Below are 19,229 nucleotides of genomic sequence, written 5' to 3'. Positions count from 1 at the left end.
GAATAAAACCAACCAAATATCTACCCTTGAGGAGATGAAAGGAGGCACCATGCTGGCTGACATCGGGCGAGAATCAGACACACTGTGATTTGTACGTATTGAAGGGATTGTGTAAATAGGGCTGAACAGGGCTGCTGCCAACTGCGATGGGAACGAAACACTCTCTAGAAACATTCACCTACAGAATTTGCTTTCTGTGTTTCTTTTCTAAGTTCTCTCTCCTAGTATTCAGATCTGGATTGTTGAGCTCTCTGTTTACATCGAAATATTTATTTTTTCATGCTTAGCTATCTATTTAACAATTTTATGGACTGTCAGTGCCCTTCCTCTTTTATCTTCTCCTGTTTCTTCCATATAATTATGTTACCATTTGGGGTTAAATCAATTTTAGGGTTTACGCTATTATAACTATGTAAATACTTGCTACAGCTGAGCCACATGGCATAGTATGAGCATGCTCCCTTTCTATGACAGTTTTGCATAATCCCTGGGGTTGATAATCATGTACTTCTTGTGTGTTCTTGGTTTTCACTGCATGTGTTACTAACTCGTCCCCCAAATTCTCCAACAGGACCAAATACTCCTTTTCACTCATTCAGATGCATCGGGATATTCAGATGTTTCATTTTTTCTTTAAAACTCCACTCTGAGTGCCTTGTTTCGGCACCAGTCTGGGCTGGTTTGTGCTGTACGGTTGTTACCTTGGAATCTTTCAATCATTAGAGATTCTTTTTGTTTCTCGACTGCATTTGAGCCTCTGTGTCCTGTGTATCACACATCCCTCTTTCTTCATTTGCTGCCTTTTTATTCATCTTCCAGCAGCTTTTTGAATGGGGTACATGAGAATTAAAATTTTTGACTTTGCCTTGTCTAAAAATGTCCTGATTCACTTGCCTGACACTCTGGCTGTAGAATTCTAGGTCTGTCCCACGTGTTTTGGCATAAATGGGCACACCCAGGTCCAGAGAGAAGCAGTAGCTGGCCCCGGCCTCCTCCGGGCAGAGATCAGAGCCTGCCAGTGGGTTTCAGCTGTAGAGAACCCCAAGGAACGTGGCACCTTTTGTCCCAAAGAAATGCCCTCCCGACCTCCCTGGAGGCCTGACCTAAGTTCTGTTTAAGTGTTTGTTGCATTTTCTGTGTACTCAGTGCTGTGTAAGCAGATGGTGGACAAGGATGACAATGTTGCCTTTGGTACACCCAAAATACAAATATTTTAGCCATGAATAAAGTCCCATGAATGACCAATATGTTGATGAAACAAGGACAAAAAAATGCAAAACGGATAAGCTGGTATGAAAGTACAGAGGATGAGGAAGTCAGGTCAGTTCCGGGCCATGTTCCCCAATGTTCCTTGGTAAGATAGAGGGTTGTATTATACCTGGAACCCTGACCCAGATGATTTCCTGTCACTGCTTTGGAGACAGCATGCATTGCTGGAACGACAAGGCCATTGAGCATCTGTGCTCTGTCACTTCACCCACCTGCCCCTGAAATGCCATTGGAATGATAGCAAAGGAATTTACACGTAATCCTAAGGACAAAGAGGGAGAGAGGTAAGATGCTGGCAGCCATGAAATGCCAATGGCAGTGGGAGAGCGGTTCATGATTTAACCTACCAGAGAAAACCACCAGAAGTCACAGCAGAGGAAGCCAGTGACCAGGTCTCTCCCTCAGGCTGGTGAACTGGAGGGAACAGGTTAGGCACAAGTTATTCCTCTGAGAGCCTTTCTCATTCAAGAGATTGTTGTCTCTTAGGACTTTGGGTATATTTGCAATTATGAGAATGGTCATTCGTTTCATTACTAAAGCACAAAGTAAATCCTGTGCATTACTGGAACACTAAATTACTTTAGAGATTAGACTTATCTAAGTCCTCAGGCCAGAGCAAAATGGAAGACTGAGTGCTCATGGTGAAATATGGGGAAGTTGTAGTGCAAGAAAATGACGTGGAACAATGAGATTAAGAAGAAGGCAGATTAAGAAGAAGGCCTATGTTTTTATCTTTCCACTTCTGTGCTTTCACGTAACATTGGAGCTTAGGTTTCATTCCTGGACTTAGATTTTACATTTTTGTCTGTTGTGGTACCATTGCAGGTCGTGGTTTTTATTCCTTTTGTTCCTTACTCATAGGCCAGGTGATGCAGTTGACTTCAGTTAGTTTCATTCTGCCCCTCTTTGATTGTCTTACTTTATTGTTGCTTTGCTGGTTTGTGTGTTTCCAGCTTATACTGCTGCGTTGTTGAACATTCTTTTTTGTAAGTTTTTCCCTTGCCAAGTCTTTTGTTCTGTAGGAAACAATTTCGTCCACATGATTGTGATGTGAGCTTTTCTTAAGTTATAATTCCTTACGTGAATCTGCACTCATTGCTCTTTCTTCATTAGTTGGTTCTACTTTTGTTCTCAAGTGTTATGCTCCCCAATCCCAAAGAGCCCTTTACATCATGTGGGTTTCTTCCTGCGCTTTACTGCTTGTGACCACAGTTCCGAACGTGTCTTCTGCTCTTTCCAAATCACCAGCCACCTTCATGCCTTTTGAAAACTTTGAGCTTAAATGTAAATGCTGGAACACAGCAAACTACATACATATTACTCATTACAGAGTCTGCATTCTTCCCTGAAACTGTACACTTATCCGCTAGCAATGTGATTGAGAGTGACTTTCATCCATCCAAAAAGACAGAGGCTTTATCTGTAAAATGAATTCCCTATACGCATATGGAAGTAATTCTCTGGAAGGATATTGCAAACAACACTTAGATGTTTTCTGGGTAAAACACGAACATTTTTTTTTTCCTCCAGAGATTTGTAAAACACATAGCAAAATTGAGCTTTTATTCCTTGTTGCAAAATCAGTACAAATATTGGATAAAAAGAACATTCTTATACATAGTAGCTAAAATCTCATAAATGTGTTCTTCTTATGATGTCTGAGAAATTCTTTTTCTTAGCCACTGATTCTTATGCCTTGACATCCATATAATTTAGATATCAGACAATGCATATGAAATACATGTTAAATATTATTCCTTAAAAGGAATTATATAGATATACCACAGTATTTTTTAAACATTTATTTATTCATTTTTGATCGCGTCTGTTAGTGCATCACAGGCCATCATCTATATGCAGTGATCCTCTTGTGAATTACAATGTGCGGGCGGGGGGGGGGTGGGGCACACCAAACAATTAGGAAACAACTGTGAAAGAATGATGCAGGAATCCGAGAGGCAGGACATGGGGTCTCATGTGGGAGGTAGAAGACCAGGAATAAATCCCTAAGCAATTAATGTTTAAGTTAAGATTCAAAGAGTGAGTAGTTTGGGCAAAGGGTGATGAAGTATTCTAGCAACGGGTTTCATATCTGTGCAGGCCCTGAGGGGGGAGGGGGTTGGGGGACCCAAGGCACCGGGGAGACCAGTGTGTCTGCATCCTAGTAAATCATAGGCATGAGATGAGATTGTATTTTTTCTATGCACAATTTATTAACATCAAAATCCAAGAAGGCAGATTAAATCTCAACCAAAAAACACTGATATATCATCGCCCCAATGGCAGTCAGCTCTAAAAGAGAAACACAGTTCTCATCTCCTTCTGGATTTGATATTTCTCACTGTAATTCTTGGAGAATTGCTTCCTGCACTTTGAAGTTCTCCTTATTAGGTCCAGAATCGTTCAGGATTGTTGTCTTGATGAATTGACCACCAGGAAGTAGCTATCCTAGTCTTACAGCCACTCCCGCTTTTGTTTGAGTAGTGTTGGTGTTAGCATAGTGTGTTTTTCTATCCTTTTACCTTTTTTTCCCCCTCTTTTGCACGATGGGTGTGTTTACAGTGTCCTGACTATGTAGGTAAAGTTTTTACCAATTGAGCTGCATAATAAAATGATTCCTTTTCTTTTTCCGCACGAGTGTTTTTGTTCTTCCTGGAGATTTTTTGTTTGCTTGTTTGTGTTTTGCTTTACGAATTCACCCCAAACACTGCCGATTTTCTCTGGCTGTCCAAATTGCAGGTGCAGCGCTGTTGTGTAAGTGTCATCCTCTCAGAGGCCTCTCTCCTGGGCCTCTGACCAGCTGTGCCTGGTGCACACAGGTCACCTCCACCCGGAGATTCCCTTCACTCATCCGTGTTCGCCTCTTTTTTGATCAGCTCGCTCCTTCATTTAGTGCACATCCCCCAGTACTTTCACAGCAAAGGGTGCACAGACAGTAAACACCTGAAAATATCTTTGGTCTTCATCTATGCTCAGTTGATAGTTTGACGGGATATAAATTCTCGGTTGGGAAACATTTTTTTTTTCAGAATTTGAAAGCATTGCTTCATCGCCGTCCAGGTTTGTTATGAGAAAAGCTAGTTGTAACCTGTTTGTTTGTTTTTTTCTTCTCTCGGAACTTTTAGGATCTTCTCTTTGGTTTCTGAAATTTCAGTTACGGAAATTAGGTGGGTCTGTTTTCAGCTGTTGCCCTGGGCACCTGAGGGTGAGGACCCGTTGGACCTGGCACTGCATGTCACTGAGCACCAGGAAATCTTGAATTCTTATTCAAGGTTTTCATTCCCTCCCCTCTGTTGTCTCAGGAACGTCACCGTTGTTCAGATACTGGGTCTCCTGGACAGATCCTCTAGTTTTCCCATCTCTTCTTCCCTGTTTTTCCTCTCTGACTTTTTATTCAACTTTATCTTCTAACCCTTCTGTTAGTTTTCCATTTCTGAGTTCATTTTTGTCCTCAGGTGATCCTTGTTAAAAAAAAAAAAAGTATCCTGTTTGGTTTCACGGTTGCAATATGTTTTCGAATCTCTGAAGCTATTGCCTACCCAGTTAGGCTTTGGCCTGCCGGCACGGCCTCTGCGAACTTTTCTTTCGGTTTTGTTGCTTTGGACTCGCTTTTGGGCTGGAGGCTTTCCTCAGATTCCTGGGGCCACCTGGTGTCTGCACACGTGTAAGGAGGGGGCCTAACAAGCCCGTGGACACCCTGGGACTCAATATAGCCGTCAGCTGTGTCTTCCCTCAGGTCACCGGGCTGACTGGCGGTGAGGAGAGGATCTCCAGGCCTTGGCTGGTGGGGTTCCCGGAGAATTTCTCCAGCCTGGGGGTAAGCACCTGGCGCCCACATCCTGGGAGCTGGCTGAGTAGGGGAGAGAGCTGGCTGGGGGGTGGGTGGGGTATGTCTCAGCTTCCTGCATAAATCCGCCTTTATAGTTTCTCTTTTCCCACAGCTGGGCTTGGTGGGCGTCAGTCCAGAGACTGTCTCTATTTTACCTTTTCTAGAGAAACCCCCCTACAGACTTCTGCTGAGGTGGGGAGGGCCAGTCACTCAGCTGGGTGGTGGTGGGCAGGGGTGAGGGAGAGCCTGGCTCTTAGCTGCTTCTTAGGTTTTCGACTTCTTTAATTTCTCTCTCCTCTGCGTCCCGAGCCACCTGGCCCTCCCGCTCTCTGCGGCTTTGCAGCTTACCCAATACGATTGGGGTTGATTCTTAGTTTTCCCAACCACCAGCTTAAGATTCAGTGTCTTGTGTCTGCCAAGTCAGTGCAGCCGAAACTGTTCCTTCCTCTCTCATTTTCTCCATTCTTATGGGCCTTAAAAATTTCCTTTCACAGCCGTTTTAGTGGGTTTAAGGAGGCAGCAAGAGGAAATGACGGGTTCCATCCACCATCTTTTCTGGCCATTCTTCCAACATAACATTGGATCGCCGGGGAGAAGGGTGTAGAATGTAAGAGCCTCATTCAGGTGACAAATGCTGGCCGTTCTCTAGCAGCAGGCACAGCCCTCCATGCCGGACACTGCCCCTGGGGCAGCTAATGAGGGGCTCTTCAGGCAAACGTTCTCTGGGGTTTTCAACAACGTGGTCATTCAAATCACAAACACACTAGATGTGGACATCTGGAGGCCCCCCTCCCCCACCCCCCGACAGAGACGTTGAACTTTAAACTGCAGCCCTTCCATGTGGATTTGATTTCCTCTGCAGACTTCTCTACAACAAAATTATGAAACTATTTTCTTGTATAAGTTTAGTTTTCAAACACAAGATCTTTAATCTGCTGGTTGTTGTTGTTTTAGGATGGTGTGAGGGGGTATCGAATAGTTTTTCCCCAAATGGAAGCCAATTCATCCAACACTGTACAGAGAAGCCACTCCTTTCCTTTCTGATTGTAGTGCCATCCTTGTCACCAGCTGAGTTCCCCTGGGTTTTTAGTCAGGCATCTTCGCAGACCCCTGCCCAGGACCAGGCCCTCCGGGCGAGGGACTCCAAGCACGGGGTTGGAAAGCAGTACCTTAGAATGTCACCTCCAGGCTGGCCTGAGGACCAGCAGCACTGGTGTCACCTGGGAACATGGTAGAAGGTACAATTCTTGGGAGCCACTCCAGGCCTGCTGAATCAGAAGCCTAAGGGGGTGGGGGTGGGAGTTGGGGGGCACAGCACTGTGTTTTCAGACCTCTGGGCAATTGAGATATTGGCTGCCGTCTGAGAATCACTGAGGCCTAAGCGTGTGACAAGGCCGAGCTGCCGAGATGACCACAGCACAGATGGTGGAGCTGTCTTGGCAGTTAATGGTGGGCACTGATGCAAGCCTTGTGTTCAGCTCACTTTCTCCAGCTCTGTTTTCCTATCTGCTGTCAGGAGATTGGTATTAGATTTGCATAAAGATGACACACACGTGACAGGATGGGAAGTCATAGCTTCACCCCGGCTCCCTGTACACTGCTGAGGGCTGACGGCTTCTCGTGCTCTGTTTGAAGGGCCCAGAAGAGAGTGTTGAGCACCAGCCCCAGGGGGCCACCCCCTGCTTAGGGCCCACCTCGCCCTCTCCAGGGTTGACCTTGGCGGGCTGGACACACGTCCCTATCCTTTTACTTTCAATCTACCTGATTTTTAAAATATTTATCATGGGTCTTCTGGACAACGTATAGTTGGGTCTTGATTTTGACTTTACATCCAGTCTGATAATTTCTGCCTTTTAATTGGCGTGTTTAGCCACCGATATTTAATGTGGACATCGATGTGGTTAGATTTAAATCTAACATCTTGATAATTGTTTCCTATTGACTCTGTCCTTATTTTTCGTCCCTTGTCTGGTCGGCTATTGGATTAATGGAGTATTTTTTTAATGATCAATTTTATCTACATTAATAAGTTAATTACTAAGTGTGTTTTGTTTTTTTAAGTGGTTGCTTTAGGGTTTATAAAGTATGTCTTTAACTTGGCCTACTTTCAAATAATGTATCACTTAAGATACAATACGAGAAACTTATAACCCTGGAGTGTCATTTCCCTCCTGCCACCTGCCTTTGTGTTAATAGTGTCATTCATTGTATCTCTACATATGTTGTAAAGCCCATAATACATTGTTATTATTTTTTATTTGAATAGTAAATTGTCTTCTAATAATTTTTTTATTAGTTTCAGGTGTACAAAACAAGGTAATAGTTAGACATTTACACCCCTCACAAAGTGATAACCCCCCTCCCCCAATCTACTACCCCTTTGACATCGTATATAGCTGTTACAGTTCCATTGGCTCTATTCCCTGTGCTGTACTCCATATTGAGGAAATTTTTTTTATTTTTAAATTTTTTTATTTACCCACATATCATTTTTTGGATCTCTTCACTTCTGTTCTGAAGTCACAAATGTCTACCTGGGAGACTTCCTTTAACATTTCTTGTATGGCTGTTCTACTTTCAACAAATTCTCTTAGCTTTTGGATGTCTGAAAAGTCATTATTATTTTGCCTTCATTTATGAAAGATATAATTTTTGCTGGGTATAGAATTTTAGATTGGTAAGTTTCTTTTTCCTTTTTAAATAATACTTTAAATTTTTCTTGCCACTGTCTTCTGGCTTGCATTGTTTCTGATAAGTCTGCCCTCATTCATTGTTTCTATATGTATAAATAATGTGTATTAAAAAAAATCTGGCTGTCTTTAACACCGTTCTCTCTCTCTTTTTTTTTTAAGATTTTATTGGGGAATTGGGGGAGGGGAACAGCGCTGGGGAATCGGGGAAGGGGAACAGACAAGTTGCTGTCCTTTTGTTCTTCAGTCTAGTTGTGGAGGACGTTGCTTCACTGGCCCATGNTTCAGAACTGTGAGCAAATAAACTGCTGTTGTTTGAGCCTTCCAGTCTGTGGTATTTTCTTATGTCAGCCTGAGCTGACTAATACAGATAATATGCATATAAGCTTTCTGTATCCAGTTCTGCAGCTTCTGAGCTCCTATGTCCTGTTGCTCCGCTGCCTAACGTTTTGGGTTACTGATGCATTGCTATATGACATATCGAATGAAGCAGGCTGATAACACAGTGAGCACTCACGCTTCTGATAAGTGATGCTATTTTCAGGTGCAGTCGATTATTTGACATCTGAGTCCTGTGTTTCCCTCTCTAAGGGAAAGGAGGACAAGGTGTTCCTGGTGCTCAGGACTCCATGATTCCAAACAAGTAAGACGTTGCCTATCCTATGGAGCTTGTTAGGGAGTCAGATCAGCAGTAATTCTAGTTAGGAAAAGTGGCTAAAATGTGAGATACAGTCAGGGAGGAATGGGTAAATGACCCGAAATCCTGTAATTTCAATGTAAGAGCATTAGAATGCTACAGCTAATAGTCTGTTGGATTTTATAAAAATAAACAACTCGTCCCTTACTTGATTAAATGTTGACTTTCCTGAAACAGAAATTGGATGATATAAGATGAGCCATGAACTAGAGTGGAAAGATCCTACTTTTGGCTTTAATCATCACAGATAATTCAGAACACATGTTTGCAAGAAGGTTTGGACTTACATCAAAACACTTGCACATATTTGAATTATTAATTAGCTAACAACATATATAAAATTCTAGCTAACAACTTCACAACAACCCTATAGGTGGTTATTCTCATTGGCCCCACTTTACAGATTGGAAAACTGAGGTGCAGAGAGCTTCAGGGACTTGTCCAGGGTCCTATCTTGCAGTTCTCTCTAGAAGATAGAGACTTTTCTTTTTTGAAAAAACTTTCTTTTTTTTTTTAGTTTCTCACAGTGCATAAACGCATAAAAATCAACAAAAATTGTCAACTGAATGACACGTAACCTACAACAGCCATAACTTGAGAGTAGGGACTTATTAACAAGAAAAACATTTCCAAGTGTGGTATGATCCAAGTCAGACAGAACCTTCTGGGCATTTGACATATTTAGGGCACTTCATTGTGCTTTGAAGCCAATATGCTTAATGTTTTTTGAAACAATATTGCACAACTAGAGAGAAATCAAAATAGACTATCTAGGATAAAAATTATTTAATTTTATTTAAAATCATCCCTTCCCGTTGACCTTAAGGATAATACTATAATGCCTGACACATAGTAGNCCAACTCTTAACCAATGTACCACTCGGCTGGCCCACCATGTTTCTTTTTAACACTGACTTTCAACAATTTAATTCTGATGCATGGTGATGTGATTTTCTTTGTGTTTCTTCTGTTTAGTGTTCATTGAATTAATGGGATATTTGGGATTCCAGTTTTCATTAAATTTTGAACATTTTGGATATTAATTATTCAAGGAATTATGTCTGACTTCCTCCTTCTGGAAGTCATATATATATATATATATATAAAACATTAGGTCACATGATATTGTCCCTTATCTAAGTTTTTTTTGTTTTGTTTTTTTTTTAGCTGAGCCAACCTGCCACCTTTTGGTAGCTCAGTGGCAGCTCAGCTTGGGCTGGGAATCGAACCGGCAACCTTGTTGCTCAGAGCTCACACTCTTGAGTGAGCTCTTAACCAATGGAGCCACTAGGCTGGCCCCTAACTTTTATGTTTATTGTCTTTGGACCTTTTTTTGTTTTATAATTTGTGTACTCTCTATTTTTCTATTGTTCTGTCTTCTGGTTTATTGATATTGTCTTCTGTAAGGTCTAGTCTAATATTAATTTCATTTGCCTGTTTTTCATTTCATATATTGTATTTTTAATCTCAAGTAGTTCCATTTTGGCTATTTTTATAGTCTTCATTTCTCTAATCAATATGCCCTTGATGTGCCCTTCTGTCTTGAATATATTGGTAGATTACTTATAGTAGTGATTTCAATGTCCAAGCCTATTAGTTCTGTCATGTCATTTCTGTGTCTGTTTTTATTGAAGAAACCTACTCTTGATAACAGCACATGTTTTCCTGCTTGTGTCTAATTTTTTATTGGCTGCCAGGTATTGTAAATGTTACATTGTTGATTACTGGATATTTTTCTTTTCCACTAACTAGTATCGAAGTTATTTGTTTGCAGTTAAGTTACTTGGAATCAACTCCATCACATCTGGGATCCATTCTGGTATTCGTTTTAAGGCTTCTGATTACTTTGACCCCCCGCCGTTGTGGTGATACCCTGCTGAGAGAATCAGATACCCTTCTATCTGACACCCTGTGTATTAGTTCTTTCCACTCTGTGTTGGGCTGGAGCGTGAGCTAGTGCCTCCCCCATGTGAGCTTTGGGATTTTTCCACTTGCTGTTTTCTGACTGTTTCTTATCCAGAATCAGTATTTTCCTCACACACATGCAAATATCAGTAAACACACCTAAAGACTCATCGAAAGGAGCCTTCCTCAGATCTGAGGCTCCCTATCTTTGCAATTTCCTCTGTGAATCTAGTGGCCGTGGCCCACCCCCCAAGCCTCACATTTTGTTTACTCAACTCAGAAATCCCATCCAGTTCTATTTGGAATGATTTGGGGACTCTCTTCAGGAAGTCAGCTGGGCACTAGTAGGGCCCACATCATTCTGCTTCTTTCATGGCTTATTGTTCTGTATTGCCTGAATGTTTACTTTCAAGAGGAAAAATCCAGTTTCTGGGTTTTGTTATTGTTGTTTTGTTTTATCATGGACAGAGACAAAATTTCGTATTTCTAAGTTCTAGGTCGTTGTGAAGTATTATCCAATTGTTATTCAGGGGGGACAGCTGCATCATTGCTTCAGTGCTGGGGAATAGATAGAATGATTGAAATAGATTAGAGTTAAGTGCACAATTGCTATAATATATTTTTATAACCTGACTTAGAATTGTTTCATAAAATTTTGGAATGCTTTCCAAGTCATTATAAAACCATCCATTTATCTGCTTTCAGATTGTCTGATTAAGATGACACTAAATTTTAAGGCATTGATTCAAATAAAAAAAATTTGGAGTCTGAGAATCAGCTAAGGGTTATGCTTTCTAGATAATATTTACCTAAGGCTAAGTTATATTCCTTTTCATTTTGGAAGACCTTTGCAGAAGCTGTTCATTTTACTAAGCACATCCACTCACATATTCCTATAAAATCAATAAAAGTATTTTGGCCCTAAATGGCATTTCCTTCAAAATGAACATACCCAATTTGCAAATCTGTTTTGGTTCTCATGTTTTCTGATCTCTCTGAAGCAATTGACACTTTTGAAAATCGGTTGACTTCCCCAAAGCTGTTCTTTTGTTTTAAGGCATCATTCTCTCTAGGATTTGGGCTGCTGATCTCATAATTTTCTCTTTATCTTCATGATGGTTTTTTCTTTTCCCATTTAAAAAAATATATATATATATATATATATATATATATATATATATATGGCTATAAAGTGTGCATATCACAGTGACATTTTCAGCAGTTGAACACATCAGTGTACCCAGCACTCTGATCAAGAAAATGGCCACAACCAGGAGCCGGCATGCCCCCTCATGCCTCTTCCATTCTCAATGCCACTCATGGGCGACCGTTATCCTGACATCATAGATTCTTTTTTCTTTTTTTTTATGCTTGATACAAATGAAATAATGCAGTATGTACTTTTTTGTTTGTTTGTTTTTTTGTTGTTGTTGCTTTCCTTCAACATTATGGTTGTGAAATTCTGGTTGTGAGATACACAATATTTTTGTTTGTTATTGTAGGTTATTCATTCTTAGTGTTGTATAGTGATTCAGTGTGAAAATATATCACAATGTATTTATCTATTTTAATATTGATGGATATTGGAATGGTTTTCAGTTTGGGGCTCTTACAAATAGTACTGCTATGAATATTCTGGTGTTTTGTTGTTTGTTTTGTTTTTGGTGAGCATATGCATGTATTTCTGTTGGATAAATACCTAGGAGTTGAATTGTTGAGTCTTAAGGTTTGCATACGTTCACATTTTATAGTTACGGATGAACAGTTTTCCACAATTATTTTTATCAATTTACATTCCCACCTGCAGAGTATGAGGTTCCTGCTGCTTCATCTCCTTGGGATACTCAATATAGTTTGTCTCTTCCATTTTAGTCATTGAAACAGGTTTGTAGTGGTAACTCTGTGTGCTTTAAATTTGCATTTCCCTGATGAGCATTTTTTCCTATGCTTATTGGCCTTGTATACATTGGGCTTTGTGAAGTGACTGTCCAAGTCTTTTGCCCATTTTTTATTGGATTATCTTTTTCTTATTGGCTTGCTCATTATCTGTTTTGGGTACAAGTCCTTGGCCAAATATCTTTTGCTCACCTTTTAAATATTAGTGAAAAATCCATCTCTGGATTTTGTCTCTCCTTGTTCTTTAACACTCTCCTTGGTATATCTCAGCCAGTGATGGGCTTCCGCTTCCCTTACTATTCAATCTCTCTTTGGGTTCATGGACCCCTGTTCCCAACTTGTTAATAGGTCGTCCAAGGGCAGTAGCCCCTTAACCTTAGTGAAACTGACGTATTGTTTCCTCTGCCCAACTAGCTCTGCCTGGTGTGTTCTCTGTTCTTATTCATGGTGTACGTGCAGCCAGGTACAAGTGCTATTAAGTTTGGATCATATTGGCTGTTTTTTTATCTCACTCTCCTCACAACTTCTGGTGGGGACACATCAGATACATCTATACAGTTAGGCTTTCTCCTCCCTTCACACCATCAGTACCCAGGGGGAACCTAGGCCACCCCACAGCAGGACAATTGGCCTTCTTGCCTCTGGTCTGCACTCCTCATCTACCCAATGTTCACTTTCTAAAACTACAATCTGGGAAATTGCTTGTTTTGAGTCAAAATTTCATTGACTCCCTATTTTTTTAAACAACTTTATTGAGATTTAATTTATGTACAATAAAATTCACTCATTTGTACAATTTAGTGGATTTTAGTAAATTCGTAGACATATACAACCTTCACCACAGTCAGTTTTAGACCATTTTAATCATCTCAAAAAGAAGCCTTGTGCCCTTTAATAACCCTCTCCTTCACCCTCACACTCACCTCCAGCCCTGAGTAAAACACCACCCATCTACTTTTTGTCTCTATAGAGTTCCCTCTTCTGGACGTTTCATGTGGATATAATCATGTATTTTATTGTGACTGGCTTTTTTCACTTAGCATAATGTTATGAAGAGTCATTCATGTCTATAGCATGTGTCAGTATTATACTTCTCTTTATTGTTGAGTAAAATTCTATTGTATGGATATACCAGATTTTGTTTACCATTTTTCAGTTGATGGACACTTGAGTTGTTTCCCTATTTGGCAATTATAAATAATGCATCTTTAAACATTTGTATACAAGTCTTCGTGTGGGCATCCGAGGTGTGACAATTAAGTTCGCGAACTTGTTGCAATGATGGTATCAGAGGAATTTGTACCAACTGGACAGTTAACCAAGTTTGCTATTTGGAAGTGCTGAAAAGGCTGCATGAAAAAGTTAGACAACCTGAACTTTTCACGAACAATTCATAGCTCTTGCATTGCGACAATGCACCAGCTCACACGGCACTGTCTGTGAGGGAGTTTTTAGCTAGTAAACAAATAACTGTATTGGAACACCCTCCCTACTCACCTGATCTGGCCCCAGTGACTTCTTTCTTTACCTGAAGATAAAGGAAATATTGAAAGGAAGACACTTTGATGACATTCAGGACATTAAGGGTAATATGATGAGAGTGCTGATGGCCATTCCAGAAAAAGAGTTCCAAAATTGCTTTGAAGGGTGGACTAGGAGCAGGCGTGGGTGCATAGCTTCCCAAGGGGAGGACTTCTAAGGTGACCATAGTGATATTCAGTAATGAGGTATGTAGCACTTTTTCTAGGGTGAGTTCGCGAACTTAATTGTCCGACCTTGTATGGATGGGACTCATTATTGCCTGCAGAATTAGACACATGCTTTTTAGTCTGAGCTCTGACACCCCTTACAATCTAGACTTTACACTGAGCATCTGAAATGTAAGCTCCTGTAGATCACCACCCAAGCCTTGGTTGTCAGTGTGACCCCAGGCCTTGACACAGTGCCAGGTTATTAGTAGTTGCTGAGCACGCATGTCCAGGAGAAATGAGTATGTATAAAGAACCTCAAGTTCTTTCTCCAAAATTGTGCATCAGTGTTAGTTCTGCCCTTAAGCTCCTGTTATCCAGTATCTTCTCACTTCCCTCCTTCCTATGACAATTCTGTTTCCTAACATTTTTATGCCCTCTCCCTAGAATCTGCTTCCCCATTTCCTCATTGTCCCTAGATTGGGTTTGTTTCTCTATCACTTATGCTTCTGTTACATTTTGTGAATAATTCTGTCACAACACTTAGCTAAGGAATTGTCATTGATCTGTGTAACTGACCACGGCCCCTTTTGGACCAAAAAGTTCTTGAGAGCAATACCATGACTCATGTGAATTTGCATCCTGGGACCTTGCACAAGGCCTGGTACATAGCAGGTGCCCAACCAAGGTTGTGGCATGAGTGGATGATAGTGTCATTGCTTCCTGTGGTGTTTCTTCCTCATCTCTTCTTTTCACCTTGCCATCTTTGAAATTTTTTTTTTTTTTTAGTTGAGCCACCTGTTGACAGCGCAGTGGCTGCTCAGCTCAGGCTGGACTCGAACCGCTGTTGCTCAGAGCTCACACTCTTGAGCGAGCTCTTAACCAACTGAGCCACTCGGCTGGCCCTCATCTTTGAATTTTAAACACAGCAACACTGAGTTGTTTTTCTTTCTAGTGTAGCATTTTTCTTTCTGTTGTTGCTGAGCCTTGGTTATACCATCTGTTATGATGATATAAAACATGGAGAAATTTGCAAATGAAGTCCTCCTGGTCCCTTCTTCAGCGCCCTCGGTGTCTACAGCCCAGGGTTTTATGCCCTGAATTTCACAACAAAATGATGCCAAATGTCTTGTTTAGGTTTCTGTTATTAAACTGCAGTGATTTTCAAGGAACTTTCACACACACACACACACACACACACACACACACACACACGTGCACGTGAGCGTAATTCACATTAAGATTGCCTGTGTCCTTACTGGAGGGAGCAAATGTTAACTGGATTTAAAGTGCACGCCACACTCTGTAAAATACAGTACTATTATTTAAGCAGATGGATTGTTCCTTAGATGGAAGAAACAAAAGCTGTTGGAATACAGTTTGGGTTTTCTTTTGCCTGTGGCCATATGATGTGTATCTTAGAGAATCAGTTTATGATACATTATTAAACCCAGTGCAGTGAAATAAAAAGACTTACGTGAAATTCCTTAAAAAATGTAAGGAGAAGTGACAGTAGTCCCCCAGAGATCACTTATCTTTTTAACTACTAAGATTAAACGTTTGTTTTGCATTTTTCTCACAGTCATTTAAATAATTTCACAAGCTGAATCTTGGAATGTGATTTATTATAGGAAACTATACATTTAATTAGGAAATATTTCTTATATACATTCACATTTTCAAAGACTTGCTATTTTTAACAAGGCTACTTTTATGATGCAAAAGAACAAATTAAAATATGACTAAATTTTATTTAGTTTAAATTACCACAATCCAGTTGACAGAAGAGTAATGTGGGGAAGGAAAAAAAGATTCTGGGTGGAATTAATTAGCCTCGAAGAGTGACAGTTACCTTGTTCCTAACAACATGTTTTGGGTAATGTCAGGTTCCTAGAAAGCTCAAACGTAAAAGCTCAGTGCTACTATCAGCATTTTTATTTGAGTTGAAAGCTGCAATGTCTAACTATTAACTAAGCTTCCAATCTGAACCAATTTCTGAGCAATAATTTTCACATTCTGATTTATGGAGCATTGCTAAAGTCTTTAGTTATGGTTGGGAGAGAAAGCTATCAAATAGTTACTTGATGAACACCCCTTTCTTCTGTTTGAGTAAATCTATTACTTTTACCAAGTGTATTTTTCTCTGCCATCTTGTGACAAATGACTTTCACTCTGATTTCCACATCAGAGATAGTCAGCAAAGGCCCCAGAAGGCAAACTCATGGTCACTGCCAGTGAGAGAGACCACGAGAAAGGGGGTGGAGGTTCAAGTAAGATATCTGGAGGTCACTAAACCTTGTGAACACAGCTTCCCCAAGATTTGGCTCTGTAGAATAAAGGCAGCCATGATGTGAAATGAAATCTTCACCAGAAAGATGAAATCCTGCTTCTTCGATCTCCTAGCCCTTAATCCTTGGTCAAGAGACAATCCCTGTGAATCTCTAAATTACCTTCCCCAAAGTGGAACCTACATTCAGCTGGCAGAGCTGTTGTTCACCAGAGAAAATGAATAACACCTCCAGTCTATTAACATTGCTGGTATGACATCGGCACTAAATGAACATCATTTTCATCTCTGTCCAGTGAGATTATTCCAAGTATGTCGGGCTCCTTTGTCCCTTGTGAAGATGGGACTGGGTGTGCATTTGTTTTTAGAAAGCCATATATAGTCACAGATGCCTGAGAAGTAGGTCTTCATGGCACTTATAAATATTTTGTTTAATTTGGGGTTCTAGATGTTGAGTTACCTTTGTTCACTTAAGCGACACTCCATAACTATTTGTTAAGGAGAGCAACATAGGTGCTCAACAAATCATTTCAAAGCCAAATGTGCAGGAACAGGTTTGCAGGTGTTTTATTTGTAGTAATTAAAACGAACTATTTAAATAACCAAGATTAAGAAAATAGTTTAGAAAATTGCAATATATAAAATGTGTATCCACTAATATTTACTTGTGAAGTCCATATAGAAAGAAGGAATTATGTATATGAAATCATGTTATGAGAACAAAGCTGAACCTATAAAAATGGCATATTTTCTGTATGTACATTAAAACATAGTACAATTATATAAATACTACAGTTAAGGCATGTAGGCAGACAGGCCAGAAGAGAAAATATAAAAATTGAAACAGAAACTGTATTAGTCTGGTGGAATTAGGTGATGCTTTGATGCTGTTTTTTGAAGCTCTTTTTATTGTTGCTACATATTTTCAATTAAAAAAATGCATCGTTGATTGGACACTATTTTCAGAAAGCCAATTTTTCTCTTTAAAATGCTTTACATATGATCTTCAGTTTTAATTTTTAAAAAAAGTAACTCATTTCATTCAAAATTACCTCTCAACGTACCTACTGACCAGAGCCGTTTGATCCTAGCAACTCCATCGAGCCGTTCATTCGCTTACCTTTTCCTTCTGTCTCCTTCCTGGATGTTAGGCTCTGCGTTCTGGGTAGTAGCGTGAGCAAACCAGTCCATTGTTCCCATGAGACGTTTGCTCTCGAGGGAGACAGACAAAAAAGGGATATAAAATACATAATAGAGAATCTGATCTTGGAAACAAGGATCGTACCTTATTTTCCAGTGCAGCCTCTCTGTCCCGGGTAGGTCGCACAACTTTGAATTATTTCATTGTAGTCGAGCGCTGCGATGATTGCAGTCAGCCTGAAGCCAGGCTGGCTCAAGGTCAAGTTCGGAAGGCATGCTTTACTGACCGATTCTTGTGTTGTCTTCTTGTAGTGTTCAGTGACGACCTTCACTCCAGCCTCTACTTTGTCAATGCATCTCTGCAAGAGGTAGTGTTTGCAAGCACCACGGGGACCCTGGTGCCCTGCCCCGCCGCAGGCGTCCCTCCTGTGTCTCTCAGATGGTACCTGGCGACGGGCGAGGAGATCTACGATGTCCCTGGGATCCGTCACGTCCACCCCAACGGCACTCTCCAAATTTTCCCCTTCCCTCCTTCAAGCTTTAGTACCTTAATCCATGATAATACTTACTATTGCACAGCTGAAAACCCTTCAGGGAAAATTAGAAGTCAGGATGTCCACATCAAGGCTGGTGAGTATAGCTCCTCGGGCTTTATTCCTTCTGTGCCTGCTGGGTGGGGGGCAGTGACAAGCGTTGCAATGCCAGCAGCTGGGGAACCCATGTAAGCCCTGTCCTCAGTTTATTCGGACACAGCTGATGGCTCCCTTAAGAGTCATTCTTGACTGGATTTCAGAGAGCCTGACATTGTTGAAACAAAAACGTGAAATTACTGGTTCTCATCCTCAATGAAACAAATATGCAGATGCTATAAATAACCCCTTTTGGCTTTCTTCTTCCTGAGGTGTTTCTATTTCTATTCAATGTTTTTGCCATTTGAACAAAGACCTGTCAAAAAACAAAACAAAACAAAACAAACCAGTTCAGTGCATTTGTAAACCCTTCCAACTCTGCTCCTGTAAATCACCGAATACTGGAAAATGGACAAAACCTTTCTGGGGGACTAGCAGGAAGCTTGCGATATAATTCTTGGGTCAATTCTAATGTATTCACTCACCAAATGCTCCTTGAGCTTCGTTATGGTTTAGGCCTGTGCCAGGCCCAGGGAGTCCACGAGGAAGAAGATACGGTTCTGCCCTCTTGGGGCTCATGTCTCAGTGGGGGAGTCACGCATGGGCGCGGAATGTTGGGTCACAGTTTACGACCGAACATTGGCCTCTGCACCAGGCACTATGATACTTGCTGAGGGTATTGTGGGAAATTCGAGAGGGACGCCCCTACCCACTCCCCCCCCCAAAAAAAACGCCATGAGCTGAGCACCAATGAAAACCCTGTCATCAGTCTGACCTGACACTGCTGCTGGCACCTTTGAGATGCTGGCCTCTCTTGGCGATTTCAGCGTGCCTTACATTGCTGGAACTAAAACTTGGAATCCATTATACCCAGTCGGTCAGGTCTGAACTATACCCCGAACTTCTGCATTCTGACTCACTGATACTCTGACTCAAACTTTCAGTGTCTCAAACCCAGTGTGTTTGCTTCCTGTCTGCTCTGGGTTCCTGCCCTCCCCACACTCTGTCCTAGAGGTGGGCAGTGAAGAGAGTGGGGAGGAAGCAGGGAGAAAAGGAGGCCAAGGATTGAGCTGGCATAAAGCCATGGCACCAGTGGGTATTGTAAGTGATTCAGGATCCGTCTGCTGGTCTTGCGGTCCTTGTGAAATAAAAGAGGCTCTTGTAACAGTTTTGACTGTGTCACATGTTGCTGCAATGTC

At 41.0% G+C, this 19,229-nt stretch overlaps 1 protein-coding gene across 1 annotated transcript in view; it reads left to right on the top strand.

The window, feature by feature from the left end:
* The window catches only part of LOC109372653 (Down syndrome cell adhesion molecule), a gene marked incomplete at both ends in the record, with an annotated part of 567,322 nt that overhangs the window by 99,467 nt on the left and 448,626 nt on the right, over positions 1 to 19,229 (top strand). The window contains one exon of the mRNA XM_019626036.1: positions 17,714 to 18,031. Within this exon, the coding sequence (XP_019481581.1) occupies positions 17,714 to 18,031 (318 nt within the window). The remainder of the gene's footprint in view (positions 1 to 17,713; positions 18,032 to 19,229) is intronic.

The sequence above is a fragment of the Hipposideros armiger genome, unplaced genomic scaffold, assembly GCF_001890085.2.
Source record: "Hipposideros armiger isolate ML-2016 unplaced genomic scaffold, ASM189008v1 scaffold_653, whole genome shotgun sequence".
Taxonomy (NCBI): Eukaryota; Metazoa; Chordata; class Mammalia; order Chiroptera; family Hipposideridae; genus Hipposideros; species Hipposideros armiger.
This window is presented reverse-complemented; position numbering and strand designations above follow the sequence as displayed.